General features: G+C 53.7%; 2 protein-coding genes across 3 annotated transcripts in view; both read right to left on the bottom strand.

Annotated features, from left to right (window-relative positions):
- Positions 1–17,939, bottom strand: part of AGBL4 (ATP/GTP binding protein like 4) — a 1,262,788-nt gene that overhangs the window by 208,724 nt on the left and 1,036,125 nt on the right. The gene's annotated exons all lie outside the window — the stretch shown is intronic.
- BEND5 (BEN domain containing 5) overlaps positions 1–17,939 on the bottom strand; it is a 47,050-nt gene that overhangs the window by 3,667 nt on the left and 25,444 nt on the right. Inside the window, 2 exon segments of the mRNA XM_021097821.1 lie at positions 4,509–4,722; positions 10,917–11,065. Of these exon segments, the coding sequence (XP_020953480.1) occupies positions 4,509–4,722; positions 10,917–11,065 (363 nt within the window).

The following is a 17,939-nucleotide window of genomic DNA, read 5'->3' as shown; positions in this document are numbered from 1 at the left end:
GGCAGAGCAACACGGGTGTCAGGTGGGCAGCCTGTCCCATGTTCAGGTGCCTGGAATAGCATTACAAATTCCCTAATGGGAGAGGGCCGCGGCCTGCTGGAACACAGCAGTGCCAGGTAAGAACTTAAGAGTGCCAGGGGAATACTGGTGAGAAGTAGGCTGCAGCCAGAGCCAGGGGCTAGATTAAGGCACTTTTATGACACATTAAGAAGCTTACCCGTTAATAATGGGCACCAGAGACCGGCTGGGACGGGGTGGTGGTAACAGGGTCACACTTGGTTTCTGAAAGATCCTCCAGTTACATGGGGAGAGAGGAGCCTAGCAGCTGCTGGAGCAAAGGCAGGGCAGAGGTGATGTGGCCTGGACTATGGAAGGGCAGGGGGCATGGAGAGCCACGCAGTCTCATAAGAGGTATTTGCCGCAAGACGAGGAGGAGGCAGGAAGAGGCCTTCCGGGTCCTGGTAGGTGGCGTCGCTCATCAAGACAGGGAATGCAGAAGGGGCAGAAGGCTTTGGGAGAAGGAAGAGGAGCGGGAGGAACTGGTGCACATCTGCCAGTGCCCCCTGACATCAATGAGGCGACGACGAGTGGGCACCTGGAGGGACTGTCAGGAGCTCGAAAGTGGGCAGCGAGGTCAGGTGCAGACTCTTGGGCATCTGTCACTGAGTCAAGCGTTTACTGAGCACTTGGTACCTGCTGGCCCTGAGCAAGAAGCTCCTCAGGCTTATATTCTAAGCGGGGCGGGGACACTCAGCAGGTACAGAAACCAACAGGAAGCGCCCTGCAGAGCTCGGGGAGGGCGCTGTGCTAGAGGGCAGCGGAAAGGCCACCTTCTTAGCCTGGGCAGCGGCGGAGGCCTCTGGAGGCAAGGAGGCAGGGTGTGGGGAGGAAGAGAAGGAACGGGACGAGAAGGGGGTGGGAAGAGAAGGACGGCGGAGGAGCCTCGGGGGCAGCTCGGTGGGACACGGGAAGTGTGGGTGCGACGAGGCCAGACGGGCTCTCCGCCCGGGCTTCGAACCCTGGGAACCGTGGGGAGGGAGGCCAGCTGAGGGCAGCCGGAGAGGCGCCCAGAGCGGGAGGAGAAGCCTGAGGCGGGAGACCTGACTGCGGAAAGGGTCTCAGCAGGAGGACAGGTGCCGCCACACAGCTGCGCGCGCACACACACACACCACACGCTGGGGAGGAGGTGGGGCCGAGGTCCCCGGGCAGCTTGGCCGGGACAGATCGGTACAGATCAGGCAGAGGCAGGGGGTGCACGGCGGGCGGCAGGGGCACGGGGGCGGCGAGTGTAGACAACGCTCCTAAAAACCCGACTGTCAGAAGCAAGAGAGACCCAGGGCAGCGCTGGTGATGGAAGTGGCCCCTAGGGCGTGTTTTGTTTGTTCTGTGAGAAAGGAGTGATCCAAGTGCATTGAAGTCGTGGGGTGGGGGGGACAAGGCGAGGCAGGCAGGTGGGCTGGGGTGCAAGTGGAGAAAAGGGGTCTTCCTTTGGGATAGGAGATGGAAGGACGGGGGCTCTCTGTGAAAGAAGAGACAAGGCCTTCTTTTGAAAGAGAGAGTGAGCTGGACTACCCAAGTTGGAACAAGCAGAGGCGGCTTACAAAGGGCTTGGCAGACGCAGGAGTGGGCCAGTGAGGGACACCTGGAGGACCCGCCTGTGGGGTGAAGACAGGGAGTCCGTGATGCCCCCCAGCCACACAGCTGAGGTGCCTTCTTCTAGACGGTTCCTTAGCATCGGGGACCAGAGAAGCTGCAAAGAGCATCATCGGAATGGGGTCCCAAGAACATTCGAAGTATCTAAAGGGCCCCTGGGCAGAGCCAGGACAAGGACAGTGATCCTGCCTTTCACACGGACTCAGCGCCCAGCTCCCTGCACCGGCGCTGCACTGGGCTTGGGGAAGCAGAACCAAGCAGAATATGAACCAGGGTAAGTGCAAAGTTAAAGCCCAGGAGGGCTGGGGCTCACCCCAGGCATTTGATGCCTGGCTCTAACTTCTACCTTCCTGTCCACTGGGAGCAGACAGGGCAGGGCCTGAAAGCTGAAAAGCCCTGGACAATCATGAGCGTCAACGATGTGACCTTCACGAGGTCATGCTGGCTCCATGGGGGCAGCTGCTTGTCAGCAGAGAATGGACACTTCTTTCCACACCTCAGACATAACGACTCCAGGCTACGATTCTAGGCAGCACTCTTAAGCGTCTGAGGAGGTCTGTTTTCAGCTGGGGACACTGAGACATGGAGGGAAAGTGGTTCCCAAGGAATCACGTGAGGGGTCGGCAGGGGATCACTTGCAGGTGTCAGCGTTTCAGCTGTTTGGCCCTCATCTCTGGGCTACCCCTTGTGCCAGGCCCCGTGCGAGGCCATGGGGACGTGGAGGTGTCGTGGTGCTGGAGGCAGATGCGCAGCAGGTGTTTTTATATCCGAGTGACCACAGCAGGGTAGCAGGAACCTGGAATGCCCCTGGGACCTGCTGAGTCACACTCCAACAAGCGCTGCAATGAGAGGTCGGCCACCTCTCAGGGGGGCAGGGCTGTGTCCCCTTCCCCAGGAAGGCCTCTTTCCTGGGTGACCTCCCAAACGAGGCTCCACCCCTTCAGACAGGGGGCAGACTAAAGGTTACCTCTGCTCGGCTGAAGATAAGTGTTCGCCTAAATCAACTCATCGAGAGTCAGCCAGCAAGGGAGGCAGCTGTGCTACACGGCAAGCCCCAGACCAGGGTCGGGGGGTGGGTCTAAACCCGGGCTCTAAAACCATGCAGCTGTGACCTCTGGCTGGTCCCCTGATCTCTCCGTGTCCTGACACCCTGTCCTCCAAAATATACCCTAAACCTGGTTGTCTCCTTTTACTTCTACGCTCTAACCTGAGCACGGCACCGTCACCTGTCCCCAGCACGACTGCAGCCGCCTCCTACCTGACCTCCCACTTGGTGGCTCCCACTCAAGACCCCACGACCTCTCTCCTGCAAGCAGAGGAAATGCTCGCTGTTTACCGTGGCCTTCCCAGCCCTACAAGGCCCTCGGTTCTCGCCCACAACCCGGGTCTCCGTCTCCCCTCACTCGGGACACTGCAGCTACCCCGGGGCTTCTGACCCTGAGCGTGCTGGCCCTCGAACCTGCTGCTTCTCCTGCTAGTGCCACCCCTGCCCCCCGACCTGCACGGGGTGGCCTCCTCCACACCCCGCTCCCAGCTGGAACTCACTCCTCAAACAGGTCCCCCCGCCCAGTCCCGCTAACACAGCAGCTCTGTCACTCGAGGATGTGTCACAGCCTCTCACCGGTACCAGAACTTATCTGACCTGTTCACGGACTATTTGTTGTCTGCCCCAGGACCCGGCACAAGGCCTGTCCAAAATGCTGAGTCCTACTTTCTTCCTCAGAACACGGCAGCTGGACACATAGAGACTGGAGGTTAGAATCCCAGCTTCTGAAGCGCGCCCCCCCCGCCCGAGCGCCTTGCAGTCCTGGCTCTAAACTCCTAAAGCTGCGCGATCTGGACAAGTTACTTCACATCCCTGTGTCCAATTTCCTCATGTGTAAAACGGGGAGAGTACGATAGGCCACAGGAGGAGTGTGTTAGGGAGATTAAACGAGATAACGTGTAGAAGAATTTCTAAAAACAGAATCATAAAAAAATCCCAGAACCTGAACCCTGGCAACTGCTCAGAATAAGTAGCAGGTGCTCTGTTCTCTCTGCTCCCAGGCACGCCCCGCCCATCTATCCTGTGCCCTGACTGCACAGTAACCAGCCGTCCTGTGTTCATCTTCCCCAGGACACTGGGAGCTCCCCGAGGGAGAGGGACACTGGGAGACTGGGCCTTGTCCCCCTCTGTGGCCCCAACACCCAGCAGAGTGCCTGGCAAAGAATAAGAGCTTCAGGAATGGATGGAGAGAGGGTGGGAGGGACGGAGGAGAGAAAGGAGGAAGAGGGCGGGGGAGGGGAGAAAGGCAGGGCCGGACAGTGGGGGTCCAGGCCAGAGCCCTCCCCTTAGGGAGACAGAGGACTCCTGCCTCTGTGCCTCCCTCCAAGCCGTCCCAGAGCCCAGGGGAGAAGCTGGCCTTCGCCTGGCCGCGCCCTGCACGGCTCTCTACACCACAGCGCCCCTTTCTCAACCCACACTTTTGTTCCAGATGCTTCTGCCTCCCAAGGACCTCTCTTTACACACGAGCGTCTCCATGTCAGACGCGCCCTCCGCGGCCCAATGCAGTGACCCCTGGCCCCGGGCGTCCTTCCCTGATATCCCAGCTGGGGCCTCCTCCCCTTCCAGGGCTCCCTTCCGTCCCTCCCACGTGCCAGCTCCTTGAACCGTACTTGTGTCCACAGCTCACTGGCCTGTTACATGGGAGCTCTTCTGGGACCAGGCCCTCATGTGCTCGTGTCCCCGTGCCCAGCCCGGGGCCTGGCATGGAGAGGCTTCAGTGGGTGCTTGTTGAATGAGATGTGTGCCCGATACGCTCCTGACGGAGGAAAGGACAGCATCTCAGCCACTGCGTTTCCACTTGGTGACCCACCTCTGACGATGCTGAGTTTGTGAGGTGAGAGGGGTGGCTTAGGGACTGCATCTTTCTTTTTTTTTGTGGCAACTCCTGTGACGCTTCTGTTCTTCAGAACATCTGTTCCCCAAATCATGACTGCCAAGTTCTTTGTGTACTTGGAATCTCCTTGGGTTACTTGTAGCTGGTGCCATTTCTCCTCATCAACCCAAATCCCGCTTCCCAGGTGGACCTGACGGGGATAAGAACACAAGCAAACACCTGTTTAGTCGGACGGGATGGCAGCTGGAGACGTCTCTTGTCCGTTAAAAGATATAAGAGGTCCATTCCACGAATAGGAAATGAACTTTCTTCTAGAGAAATAATAATCATGAACTGAACCTGTCAAGTGCCAGGCCCGCCTAGGGCTTCAGACCCACTAGCTCAAACCTTCACGGCAACCCTGGAAGGAGGGGTTGGGACACTATTCTTATTCCAGGTGGAAGAGCCAGGCTGAGAAAGGTGCAGCCACTCGCCAAGTCACTCAACTATTAGCTGCACAGCTGATTTATTTTGTCTGGGTGGGACCTAGGATGGCTCAAAGCTCCGGGGGTGACTCCAGGGCACAGCGAGGTGTGACGACTACTGCCAGGCGGAGGGACGGGGACAGCCATCCAGGCTCTGCCGTTAACGGGCTGTGTCTGTGCCCATCCTTTCTGACTCTGCCTTCAGATTCCGGTGAACTGAAGACCTGGATTTCAACTAAGTTCCTTCTGGCTCAGAACACCTATAATTTTAACAAATGAAACACAACCACAGTGCCCTGGTCTGATTCTGAGGGCGCACCGAACAGAACACAGTCCGATGCTCCCTATGAGGGAGACACTCAGAAAGCTTTAGTGCGGAGTCAGCAAGTACCAAAGTTCCAAATGATCTAGTGATGAGCTTGGTGGTGGTGTTTTTTTTCCCCTCCTTTCCCTTTCTGGTTCTTATAACAACTGAAAAGCTATTTGTTAACATGCATCCTTAAAAAATTAGTTTTGATTTTGACATCGCCATTTATGTTGTGTTTCTGCTGAGTCTCTGGAGGGTGGAAAAGGCACCTGCAGGGATGGAGGGGAGGCAGCCACTGATGAGCTGACCTTTCTAAAGGGAATGCAAAGTCCCTGCCAGAGGTCCCTGTCGTCAGAAAGACTGCAGATCACCAGCCTCACGTGGTCAGACGTCTCGGGAGAGGCCTGCTCTGAGAGGCTGCACACACTCCCAGACTGACGGCGGACCGGCAAGACCCACAGTTCAGAGATTCTTCAAGATCCTGCTACTAAAGACTGGCTTGGAAAGCCAGGTGGGCAGGCACAGATGGGCCACAGGTCAGCCAGAAACACCTCTTCCTTGACCGAGCACTGAGTACCTTCCAACTATTAAGAAGAGAAAAGTGTAGCAACACAGCCCACTCGCAAATGTCAGTAAGTGAACAATCCACCTGCCACATCTAGCTTCACTTCCTTTTGCCCAAAAGATCATTCAAGGCCTTTGCAGGCACCATATCAGATAACCAGATCTGCCCGGCCTCCCTGTGCTGCAAGCTTCTGTGCGGCAAATCTGTTCATCCAACTCAGAGGATGAGCAACCCTGGAGAGGAAGGTGCTGCCTGGGGCTGGCTGGGCAACCTCGACCCAAGGTCAAGTCTGGCCTTTTCTCTGCAAGTCTGAATAGCAGGTGGGCAGTCTGTGTGCCAGATCAGGCATGCTGGGGACAAGTTCTCTGCTGCTCCCTGCTGGACCCCAAGTCACCTCCCTGGAGGATGCCCTGGGGCAACCCACGCAGGCTTCCTGAGGTAGAGGAAACGGCATTTGAATTAGATTCCAGTCAGAGTCAGAAAACCTTCGGTGACGGAAGACAACTTCAATTTTTCAAAGATTTGTGCTCCTTTTACCCTGGCTCTTGCTTTTCTGCAATCTTTTTTTTTTTTTTGTCTTTTAGCTATTTCTTGGGCCGCTCTCGCAGCATATGGAGGTTCCCAGGCTAGGGAATCGGAGCTGTAGCTGCCAGCCTACACCACAGCCACAGCAATGCAGAATCCGAGCCACGTCTGCGACCTACACCACAGCTCACGGCAACGCCGGATCGTTAACCCACTGACCAGGTCAGGGACCGAACCCGCAACCTCATGGTTCCTAGTCGGATTCGTTAACCACTGCGCCATGACGGGACCTCCTGCTTTTCTGCAATCTTTTAATTTATTGGTCTCAAAAGAGATGACAGTCCTCTTAAGGCCAATGATCTCCAAAAGAAAGGGAACACTGGTATTTTTTGAGTACCTGTAATGAACTAGGTAGTGTACTCTCAATTACAGTTAATTCTCGTAATGACCTTAAGAGATGTAAACGGGTAGAAATGATTATTCCTACCTTATAGACATGAGCAGCGATTTGGAAGGACTCATCACTTTTCCTAAGACATGCTATCACTATATTTCGGAATCAAGATTCAAACCCAAATCTGTATTTCCAGAAGCCCATGTCTTCCCAGGCTTTCTGCTGCCACCAGTGCCTCCGCGGTGCGGACGATGGTGGAAACAAAGCAGGCCTCACACATGGGTATTCAGCTGGTTTCCTCTCGAGTCTCCCCGCACCTGCCCGGCCACGTCCTGGCCATCACCCACTGCAGTTCATACCGCAGTCTGGGCAACCTGGACAAAAGCCACAGGCTGGCCTTCCTGCCTCCAACCCCTGCGGTAAACACTGCCAGATTAATTCCCTAAGATCCGGCTCGCCTTCTTTGACTAGATAACGTCCACAGACTTTCACCTTTGTTTGGGGGTCTTGAATGGCTCCCTGTTTCCTGTCACATCAGGTCCAACCTCCTAGCTGGCTTAAACGTCCTCTAGAATCCTGTTTGCATTCAGCCTACTAACTGCACTGTGCCCTCACTCAGTGAAGCCCCCAGACTCGCTCACGGCCCCCTCCTTCCAGTGTGCGGACACAGGGTGGGCTCTGGAGTTTCCGGCCCTGCGTGTGAAGCCTGGCCCTTCTACCTACTGGCTGGGTTTCTTGGGCTGGTCACTTTGCCTCTCTGAGCCTTACCCTTCTCCACTGCACCAGAGGCAGAGCGCTACCGAATTTGCAGAGCTGCGTGAGGATTAAACGCGGTAACAGGGGTTACACCGTCAAGAGGACACAGCCCACAGACACGAACTCTTTCCCCCACGCACGTCTCTGCTCACGCCTTTCCTGACCCAGGAATGAGTGCCTTCCCTTTCATGTCTTCTTTATCCTGCTAACCTTTCACGCCCCAGCCCAACGCCAAGAAAACCTCCTCGTCTACTCCAGCGCTAAGCTCTGCCCCCTCTGATTTTCTAGCCTACGGGGAGCCTTCATGGCCTGATGCAGCCTTTGGAGCGCATCTCGTCGGGAGAAGTTGAGGCTCTGCCTCAATCGCCCCCTACAGAGTGAAGAGGACTGAACACAAAGCAGTGAGAAACGGACGGGCGTAAGGGCAATATGTCTTGATGGCGCTGGCTTTCAGTTCTGATGAGTCTTCTTCCTTGGACAAGAAAACACTTTCTGACCTGTACTCGAGCACAAGGCCAACTTTACAGCACAGCAAGAAATGGCCCTGGGTAAGACCATCACAGTGGGTGCTGGGGCGTTTGGGACAACGGCCCCTGAGGTCAGGGAGGCTCAGGGTCACCTGGAGCGATGCCACGCTTTCGGGGATGAAGCACAATAGGCTGCCAAGAGCACTGGCCTGGGAGCCAGGAGATCTGGCTTCTAGCCCCTGCCTGCCTGCCTATGACCTATGCAGCTGGGTTCCTTTTCTGGATGTACTTCCGCATCTGTCCTGGGTATAAATTCGACTATTTAAACTTCAATGGTCTTCGTAGCTTTATGATTCAATGAGTTTTTGAAATAATTTTTTTTTTTTGGCCTTTTTAGGGCTGCACCTGCGGCATATGAGGTTCCCAGGCTAGGGGTCTAATCAGAGCTGTAGCTGCCGGCCTACGCCAGAGCCACAGCATCGTGGGATCCGAGCTGCATCAGCGACCTACACCACAGCTCGCGGCAACGCTGGACCACTAACCCACTGAGCAAGGCCAGGGATCGAACCCGCAACCTCATGGTTCCTAGTCGGATTCGTTTCCGCTGTGCCATGTCGGGAACTCCCAAAAATAAAATAAAATATCTTAAGACAAAGAAAAGCAATGGACTTCATCCAAATCAGAAATAGGACCTTTGCAGCAGGTCCTATTCACATAAACCACAGTTCACTATTTGACCAAAACGTTAGCTTTATGTTTTCCAGGGAGGTGATTAAAACTATGGCATCTGGTAGCACGGGCCCTGATCAAAAGATGTCTCTGCGAGATGTTTCCTTGGACAGAACTAGTTTCCCCCTAGGAAGTGGGTGCCATTCCCATGCTGCAGGCTTCGCAGAGGTTAAGGCAGAAGAGGGAAGGGTCAGAAGTGACAGCAGAGCCAAGGACAGCAGTGGGGCGTGAGGAATGCTGCTCTAGGACACTGCCATCCATTCCCAGTGCGTCCGCTTCCTTCCTCGCCCTCAATACGTTTCTCTGACCACATGTGAGGTGCAAACAGAAGCTGGGTTAGTTTTATAGTAACATGTTGTCAATAACCAATGCAAAAAAAAAATATTGGCACTTTCAAGATCTGTTGGGCAAATCGAGGGCAAAACCATTAAATGACATTTGAGAGGACCATTTTTCTGCAGGAAAAAATGACCCCTTTGCAAAAGAAACCCTCATAGTGCTCAGAAACTGTCCATCAGTCTTCAAAGCAAAAGAGAAACAGACTTCTCTTGGAAGCTACTTTAAGAAAAGCCTTTGCGTTCCACAGGGTGAACATGACCAAAACGAAATAAACAAATACAGAAGAGTATTTCCGTTCTCTCCAGCTGGGCAAGGGTCACCGAACTGAGACACACAGCTTGAGTCTTTACAGGTCTATGGCGAGCACCAATCTGATCCCACCGGCACAGACAGGGACAATGAGGTGCAGAGAAGGGACACCCCCACCCAGAACCGCATGGGTAGGACAAAGAGAGAGAGCTAAGCTTAAACCCAGGCTGCCTACTTCCTCTCTTCCCTGCAATGCGCTCCTTTTTTTTTTTTTTTTTTGGCAGCACCCATGGCACGTGGAAGTTCCAGGGCCAGGACCAAACCTGCGCCACAACAGCAACCCACGCCACAGCAATGATAACACCGGATCCTTAACCTGCTGTGCCACCAAGGAACCCCCATTTTTTTTTTTTTTGCAAAGCAGACTCTTAAAGCCTGCTGGGTGCAGCAAGGCAAGGCAGAAGGGGCCCATGGCCTGGGTCCTCAGTTCTGTCTTGGCAGGGGAGGACGTACTTTGTGGGAAATGAGGGCAGCAAACCCAAAAGAGCCCTACAGACTACTAATAGGTCTCATTTCCTCAGCTGGATAATATCTGCTGGGCTCAGTCCAGCCAGTTGCAGGGACATACCTGGACAAACCCAAATAAAACAACCTTGTCTTTCTCATCAACCCACTGGGGAACGATACTGGCTAGACAGGGACCTTTGGAAGCATAAGGCAAGAAAAACAGACCGATACAGATGAGGCTCTGGGAGAACGAGAGGTGATGTGTATAATGTATGCCATGGTGGCAAAGAATATTCTAGTGAGACCGCATTTGACGGTGCCTAGACAAAGGGGTCCAATCTATTTCCTCCAAAACAAATGCATGTGGCCGTTGGAAGAATACTAGCAAGTCTCCTCCCTGCCTGCTGCGAGATCATGGGGCTTTAAGACTCCCAAAGGCTATTCCACTACCTTCACCCCGTACCAATATAACCATTAACAGTGCTTAAGTTTTCTTTCATAATTTCTTTTCAAGAGTCTTACAAAAGAGTCTTAGGAGTCATATGTGGTCCTAGGACTGTGGGCTATCCACACTAAATGGCTAAATGCACCACTTGCAAGCAGCTTAGGGGCAAGGAGCGTGGCCCATTCATCTCTGCACCCCTGGCATTTAGCACAGGGCTTAGAACACATTAAGTACTTTTTAAAGAGTGAACAGATAAATACGGAGGCATATCCATATCTGTCAGTCAGATATTTCACGTCTAGATCGCCTTATAAATTTTATGCATCTGGTTCCATCAAATGATCATAAATAAATCTTTCTCGATAATACGCTATTTTTAAATGTCAGTTTTGGTTTACAGTTGCTTTGACCCAACATTTACCATACCAAAAAAAAAAAAAAGAGAGAGAGAAAAAGGGAAAGTCCTAGTAAAGCTCCACTAGTCATAACACACAGATGCTGGAAGCAGTTACTCGGGGCTCGGCCAGGAGGCCGAGGGTCAGGCTGGGTCTCGGAAAGCTGGCTCCCACCGCACTCTCCACCTTCTCGCTGACTAACCGACACTTGCAGGGAATGGATAGTGAGCTTGAAACACTACCTTGCCATTGTCTAGGATATACTTGTCCATGACAGGTGCAGGAGCGGGGTAATAGGACGACGTGTTTGCTTCCTCACTGAAAGTGCTCCGTAACTCCGGCTCTGGCTCGAGACATTCTGACTTTACTTTTTCCAAGTCAATGGCAGGACCTAGGCAGTTAAGAAAAGAGATCTGTCTAGAACTCCAAGGAAAATAAAAGACAAGTATTTTTAACTACGCATCTATCAGCACATAGTGGCACCCACAAAAATATGCTGGATTATTTTTGTCCGTTGGACTACACTTAAACCCAAGCCTGAAAATAACATGAGGTATGGACGTCACAAGGGGAAAAGGGGGGTCACTGGAAGACGAGAATGGACCAGACTCTAATTAAGCGTGAATGAGAAGCAGGCTTCTAGGGTGTCGCTGTCTGTCTGAATGAAAATGCAGGGGATCGACTTCCTGTGCAGAAAAGAGGTCCTGTTAACACTGGGGTGGAGAATGGGCGGCAAGAACTGCCCTATGCAAACTGTGTATTTGCCAAAACCCCGTCTCCGAAGCCTACGTGAAACAGGTCACAGCAGAAGACAGGAAAGCGGCAGGGAGAAATGCAAAGGCCTCCCCCTCCCAAGGCCTAGGATCTAGACAGGAGCCTTTCAACCAAGAAATTAAAATACAATACAGATTAAGTCCCTTGATTGCCTGAACCAGCAGCTACCCTGATTTTTATTTTAATGCAATCAACACAAATTATGTACGGTTTAAACAGTGAAAGGCAGCTAGGCAAATGGTGATTTCTAAGGGGGATATTTTTTTTTCTCCTCGAGCTTTTAAAAATGGTGGACTATTTTTTAAATCACCTATTGTGCCGTGCCCTGATTACCAAAGGGCAGAGAAACAGGATGAAAACGAGTCAGTAAGGCCGAATGACTTGACTAACTTTTGCAGGGGAGCAACTCCAAAGGCCAACGGAGAGTCCGGCCTCCTGGAAGCTCTCCCGATGGCGAAAACTTCCGAAGGTGGACTGGGATGGGAAGCAAAGCTGGGCCCCAGGCTGTGCACAGAACTTAGGTAAACAAGGAGTTTCATGGTCCAAGCTTCCGGTATCTTAATCGCCATGAGCCACTTGGTGCAGAACTGCCTGTGCACTAAAGCCTCACCGACAACCTGGCTACCATTCTATGTTCCACCGCCACACCCTTGCTTTGGCGGGTGGTCGTGAAGGTACTGGTGATTTTGCTGCTAAAATGCGTCACGACAGGCCTTTCCGGAACAAGGGTATCATTCCTGAGTTGCGGCGGCTGCCACCTGCAAGACAGAATCTCTGCAGACGTCGGTGATGGAAGGCGGTGCACAAAGCTGACGGCAGCGCGGCGGGGGGTAAACCGTGGAAGCACAAGGTGGCAGCGCCAAGGACCGAGAGCCTCATGACGGTCCTGACTGCATTTCCCGATACCGCGCCACCTACCCAAGAGCTGGGCCGAGGGCTTATTCTTCTTTGCCCCCAGCACCTGGCATGAGTAGGTGCTCTCTGAATGTTTGCTAAACCAATGCCAACGATGAATGAGTAATTCTAAGGTTTCGGAAGCACAGGTCAAAGTTTCTCCTCTCTCTGTGAGGGATCGAGGTTGAATTTCTGAGATATAACCAAACTGAAGGGGAGCATTTGAGGTTTGCTTAGATCAGGGAAGAAATAATTACTTCAGTTTTGCTGAAGGGCCTGGCCGAGGTGGCATGGAAGGTCCCTTCCTGCTCTGACATTCGGCGACAGGAAAAAGGATGGGGCCGAGAGGAGGCAGTGGATGCAGCCACAGGCAAGGTAAAGTCTCTCCTCTAAAGCCTCCTTGTCCTTCCATGAGAGGAAGACGCTGGACAAGAGACGAATCCACCTGAGCTCTGGCTTCAGGCTGGTTCTCTCACATCCATTTCAACACGGGCCGTCAGAGAGATCCCCGTACGACCAGGTGCGTCCTCACCCCAGAATCAAGTCGCACCCCACAGCCTTCCTAACGCCTCCTCTCCGGAGCTCACTTCCTGCTCTCCCCACACTGGCTTCTGCTCCGATGCTGTGTTGACCGCAGCCTCTGGGCCTTTGGAGGTGCTATTGTTTTGGCCTTGAACTCCAGCTCCTCTGCCTGCCAAGGCCCAGGTCAGAACAGAATTTAGGTGCCGCCCAGAGTTCCGGTGTCTCCTCTGTGAAGAATCATACTTGCAACTGTCTACCCATCTGCCTGTTGTCCACAACAAACTGTGAGGCTCTCAAAGGGCAAAATTTCATTCTTTGCAACCTTGGCACCTAGGCAACACCTGGCATCTTGCAGGCTGTCAGTAAATGCTTCATAACACAAGAGAGAAGAGAGTTGTGGGGGAGAAAGAGACTTACATTGGCTGGCGCAGAGTCTGAAATAAAGCCCTGCTGCTGAGGAGAGGTGCTGGGGGGTGGGCCTGGGATGGTGGGAAGCTGTTCTCAAAAATCTGTAACCTTTTTGCAGCCCAAGGGCTCAAAGTTAAGAAGAAATGGGAAACATCCAGCCAGGGGAACGGACAGTTCGGACGGTGACACAAGGACACCTACGGGCATCGGAAGGATCAAGGGCTGGGAGCAAGGGTCACTCCTCTGACTCCACCCCCCCAGCCCCCCCATAGTCAGACTCCCTTCCAAAGCGGCATGCCTGACCCTCTCCTCTCACACCTCCTCCCCTCTTGCTTCTCAGTCTTTCTGCCATTCCCTCTGTCCAGATCATTCTGCCCACAGATGCCCGCCTACTCAAACTCCATCAGGGATTCAAGGTCTGACTGAGATGCCACCCCATCCTTCCAAACAGAGGGAGCAATTCCTTCTACCCCTTGGCTTGGAATCTGGAGACAGAGAGACCAGGGTTTACATTCTTGATTTGCTACCTGCTACTGAAGGGAGCTGCGAGCTTCCTCAGAGAGTCAGGCTCTGCCCTCCTGTGGGCCCCCTCCCCTAGCCATCATCAGATGCCCTCATTTACTTGTTTCTGTGCCCCCCCTACTAGTCGGTGAGGCCTGAGGGCAGGCAGGGACTGTGTCTTTTTTTTTTTTTTTTTATGTCAGAGACCAGGGCTCAGCACAGTGCCTGGTTCAAGTTTCACCCTCAATAGGTAATTTTGCATGTCTGTAAGGATTTAACCTTGCCTCACCCGAGAGGCGGAATGACAGGGGCGACCTGGCCAGACTGAGGACTAGAGGAGCTAACCGCACAGGTGAAATGACTAATCAGACTCCGGCACAGAGCGGGTGCTCCATAAATAGCGGCTCACCCCACTGCTCTCCCTCACAGAAGTCATACGTGGGTGCTCGAGTCAGTCCACTGCTGATCTGTGGCCTCTGTGAGCCTGGGTCCGGCTGGTCTTCTCTGGCCCCGAGGCCCAGCTCGGGTCCGGCCCAGAGCAGGTACCTGCGCTCCACAGATACCCACCTCCGCTCCTCTGCGGGGGTCTCCTCGGGGGCCAAGAGAGTTCTGTCAAATACCGAGGCTACTGTCCTGGGATCGCCTGCCTCTCAAGGACCGCTGTTTCCTAACAGTCTCGGTCAGCACTGTTTCATATCTGGTGACCGTCAGGGATTAGCCCTGTGCCACCACCTCCTCCGGCGTCACGTACAGAAGGCACCTGTGTCTTACTTAGCAAGGGGGACACGCCGACCAAGGGTTCATCTTGGAAGCAGTTCATCAGGAGACCTGGACGTGCACCCAAAGCTGCACGACCTGAGACTCGTCACCTCACCTCTCTGTGGCTCAGCTTTCCTACCTGCAGAATGGGCACTGCCATTGCCACCGTGCAGGCTGAGGATGCCTCTGAGGGAGGCACAGGACAGAGGCTCAGACACAGGCTCCGAAAATGCAGATAAATGAAGGACTGAATCTGTGCGTAAAGCGGGCTGTTTAGGATTACAGAACCAGAGAGAAAAGGAACAAAAAGTGTGTGGTTTCTTTGGGGAGAGGAGGGAAGGCCTCTGCTGCTTTTCATTTAAAAGCGGGGGGGGGGGACCCTTCATTGCAAATTTTAGTGGGCTCCACTACAATGTTGGCAATTTACATCTCATTACAACAAACGCTTCAGATTGCTGTTTTGCTTTTAAAAATTTCTGATGCATTGTTCTCCTTCAAACGCATGTGACCAAATTAGCCACAATAATAAGCACTTGGGCTGAGAGACAGCATGCACGATCTGGTGCAGATATTTTAAGTAACAAAGGAACTTTTTCATTTTGTGGGAAGAGTGGAATAAAAAAAAAAAAAAGGCCTTTGATCCACTTCAGGTTTATTTTAGAGAAAATATACCTTCCACAGAGAGAAACCTCTCAGCTGGGTAACGGCGGCTTTTGAAAAAGTGTAAAAGAGAGCGCTTGTCTTTTCATTCAGTCATTCAGGAGCCCGCTCAGCACACAATCCCGACTGCACACCCTGACTGAGCCCTGTTAAGAGGCACTGGGGACCTAGGGCCAAGTGCGGCGTGGCCCCGTGCTGGAGAAGCTGAGAACGGAGCTGAGAACGGAGCTCCCACTACATGGCACACAGACAGCTGCGAGTTGGTGGACAAACACTGGCTTTGGTGCCAGAAAACCTGATGCGAACCCTGGTTCCGGGTTCCGTTTATTTCCTTGAACTTCTAAAGCCCCAGGGCCCGTGCCCATAAAATGGGAATCACAGCACAGAGTAAGGGGCTTGGTAAATGTCTGTTGGCACAACAAATAAATGAAATTATACTGTTCTCTGTTCGTGTCTAGCTTAAACGGGACGAATGCTAGTATTCTTCCTGAAAACCTTTCTGACAGTTAATGCTTGTGTTACTTCCAGGAGATTTAAAAATCGCCTATTTCTTCAAAATACGTATGTCTGGATGCTAAATACCATTCTGATTTCTGCTGAAACAAAGGGGCTAATATAACAGATTTTCCTTAAAAAGTATTAAAGTCTTTCATTTACTTCTGCAAACGAATAGGAAGTTTTCTTTGCCATAGGCATCGTTCTAGTTTCTTCCTAAATGCGAAATGAAGCAAGTCAAAATCCTTAAAGCATACACCGACTGTGGCACAGAGGCACACCGGACTCCGTGGGAAGAGACAATCCCCCTGCTGAAAAGGAGCCCAGCATGGGGAGAGAGAGTGGCACTGAAGGAGGGACACAAGGGCCTGGAGAGAGAGTGGGGAGGTGGCCCGCAGCCGGCAGGTGGATCAGCCTCACGGGCCTCAGCACCCCCCGAGAGGCATCAGTGACTCGCACCTGCTGCCACAGCGACGCCTCTGTTTCTTAGCCCCAGAAACCTCTTGGTGTTCCCAGGGAGGGTGGGGGCAAATCTGGCTCCTTCCATCAGTGAGAATCTACCAGGCACCTACTAAGTGCCGGCCCTGGGCCGGGCGGCTTTGAATAACTTGCAGTCCACTGGTGGAAAGACAGAGGCAGCAGATCACCACCACCCCGTGCGGCCGACAAGGGGAAGGACCGGACTGGGAGCAGGGGCCAAGGAGGGGGTGCCACACCTGGAGGAGGCCAGGGAGGCTTCCGAAGGATGGCCACGAACTTCGCGCTGAGGCTGGAGCTGGCTGGGAGGCAAGGGCAGGGTAGTTATCTGGGCACGGCGAGGGGGTGATGGCGAGCAGTGCATAACTGAGGCTCACTGACAGACCAGGAGCGGCAGCAGGATGATGGGCACCGGCGTGTGGGGGGAGAGCTCACCCCCGGCTCAGGGGTCCCGCCCGGGAGCTTCAGGGAAGCGGCAAGCTCCGACGGGAGGCTGATGGGGATGAGGTCTAGGGGAGGTGGAGCGGTGGTCAGGCAGGGGGACAGGGTCACTCCGGCCATGGTTCCTCGGGCCTTCCCCCTCCCCCCATCTCTGGGCAGAGGCAGGACAGGCCTTTCTGCCCGAGGTCCTGGAATGGACCAGACCCCTGGGGCTCACGTGGATGCCTCCGCAGTGAGGCTGGGCGCTCAGGGAGTGAGGGGCACAGAGCAGCAGAGTTGGGAGGGACTCAGGGAGCCCCTTCTCCAGCGGGCAGAAGCCCAGCCAGACAGGGGTGGCAGCAGCAGGCCCAGGTCCTCAGTCGTGGGCTCAGGGTATTTTCCCCACTTTGAGGAACTGCAGGTGCCCGTTTCAAGGACATATTTGCTTCTTCCTGAGAAGGAAAGCGGAGCGACCCTGCCGAACAACTCCTAGGACCTTACCTCAAAATACTATTGCGAAATCTTTTAATCCTGACACCCCAGAGTCAACCTTTACTTGTTTCCCATCTTCCGGTTAGCGTGGAAAGCCATGGACAGTCACTGCCCTGGTCACACGCTGTCCCCTAAGCCAGCCAACGTCCCCTGGCACAGAAAGAATGCTCGTTAAACTTAAGCTGCATGAAAGAAGGTAATTCTCACGGAAGTCTTGTCAAAGCTACCTTATGACTTTTGTAGAAGCTTAAAGAGGTACAGTAATCCGCCAAAAGTCAAAAATTCAGGTTGCTAGAGCCAAAGCCTTGGTCTCTCCACCACCCTGCATCTCTCCAGCTAACGGCAGTTTTGAGATTTCACAGGCCTCTCACGTGATGCTGCCCACAATCTGGGGCCTCGGCTCCCCTCTGACCTTCCCTGACCTTGCTAGGGTGTCTGTGAAGAACTCCGCAATGGTGCGGGTGGGTAGGGGCGCCCCAGGATTCATCTCACTCCAGCAGCTCTGAGTCTACCCTCTCCAGCTGGGTGGCCAGGCACAGCTGGGCTGTGCTTCACCTGCATTCTGCAGCTCCCTCCCATGCCACTGTCTGGACACAAGCAGCACCCAAATGGCAGGGATGTGCCGAGCAGCGGCGTCTGCCCTGCCAGACCGGATCGAGGGCCCCAAGCAAGCACTGAATGCATGGTTCTGGACCCCACGGCTGGCTGGGTGGGCGGTAGGAATAGGTGGGGCAGGTGGCGTAAGGGCTGCCCTCAGATCCCTACGTGAGCACCCGAGGGCAAGAGCCACGGGAGGCAACGTTTCAGCCTGTAGCTAACATCGCCCCAATAAATCAATCCTTGACTTTGGCCTTGTGGGAGCA

Source organism: Sus scrofa, chromosome 6 (assembly GCF_000003025.6).
Source record: "Sus scrofa isolate TJ Tabasco breed Duroc chromosome 6, Sscrofa11.1, whole genome shotgun sequence".
Lineage (NCBI taxonomy): Eukaryota > Metazoa > Chordata > Mammalia > Artiodactyla > Suidae > Sus > Sus scrofa.
This window is presented reverse-complemented; position numbering and strand designations above follow the sequence as displayed.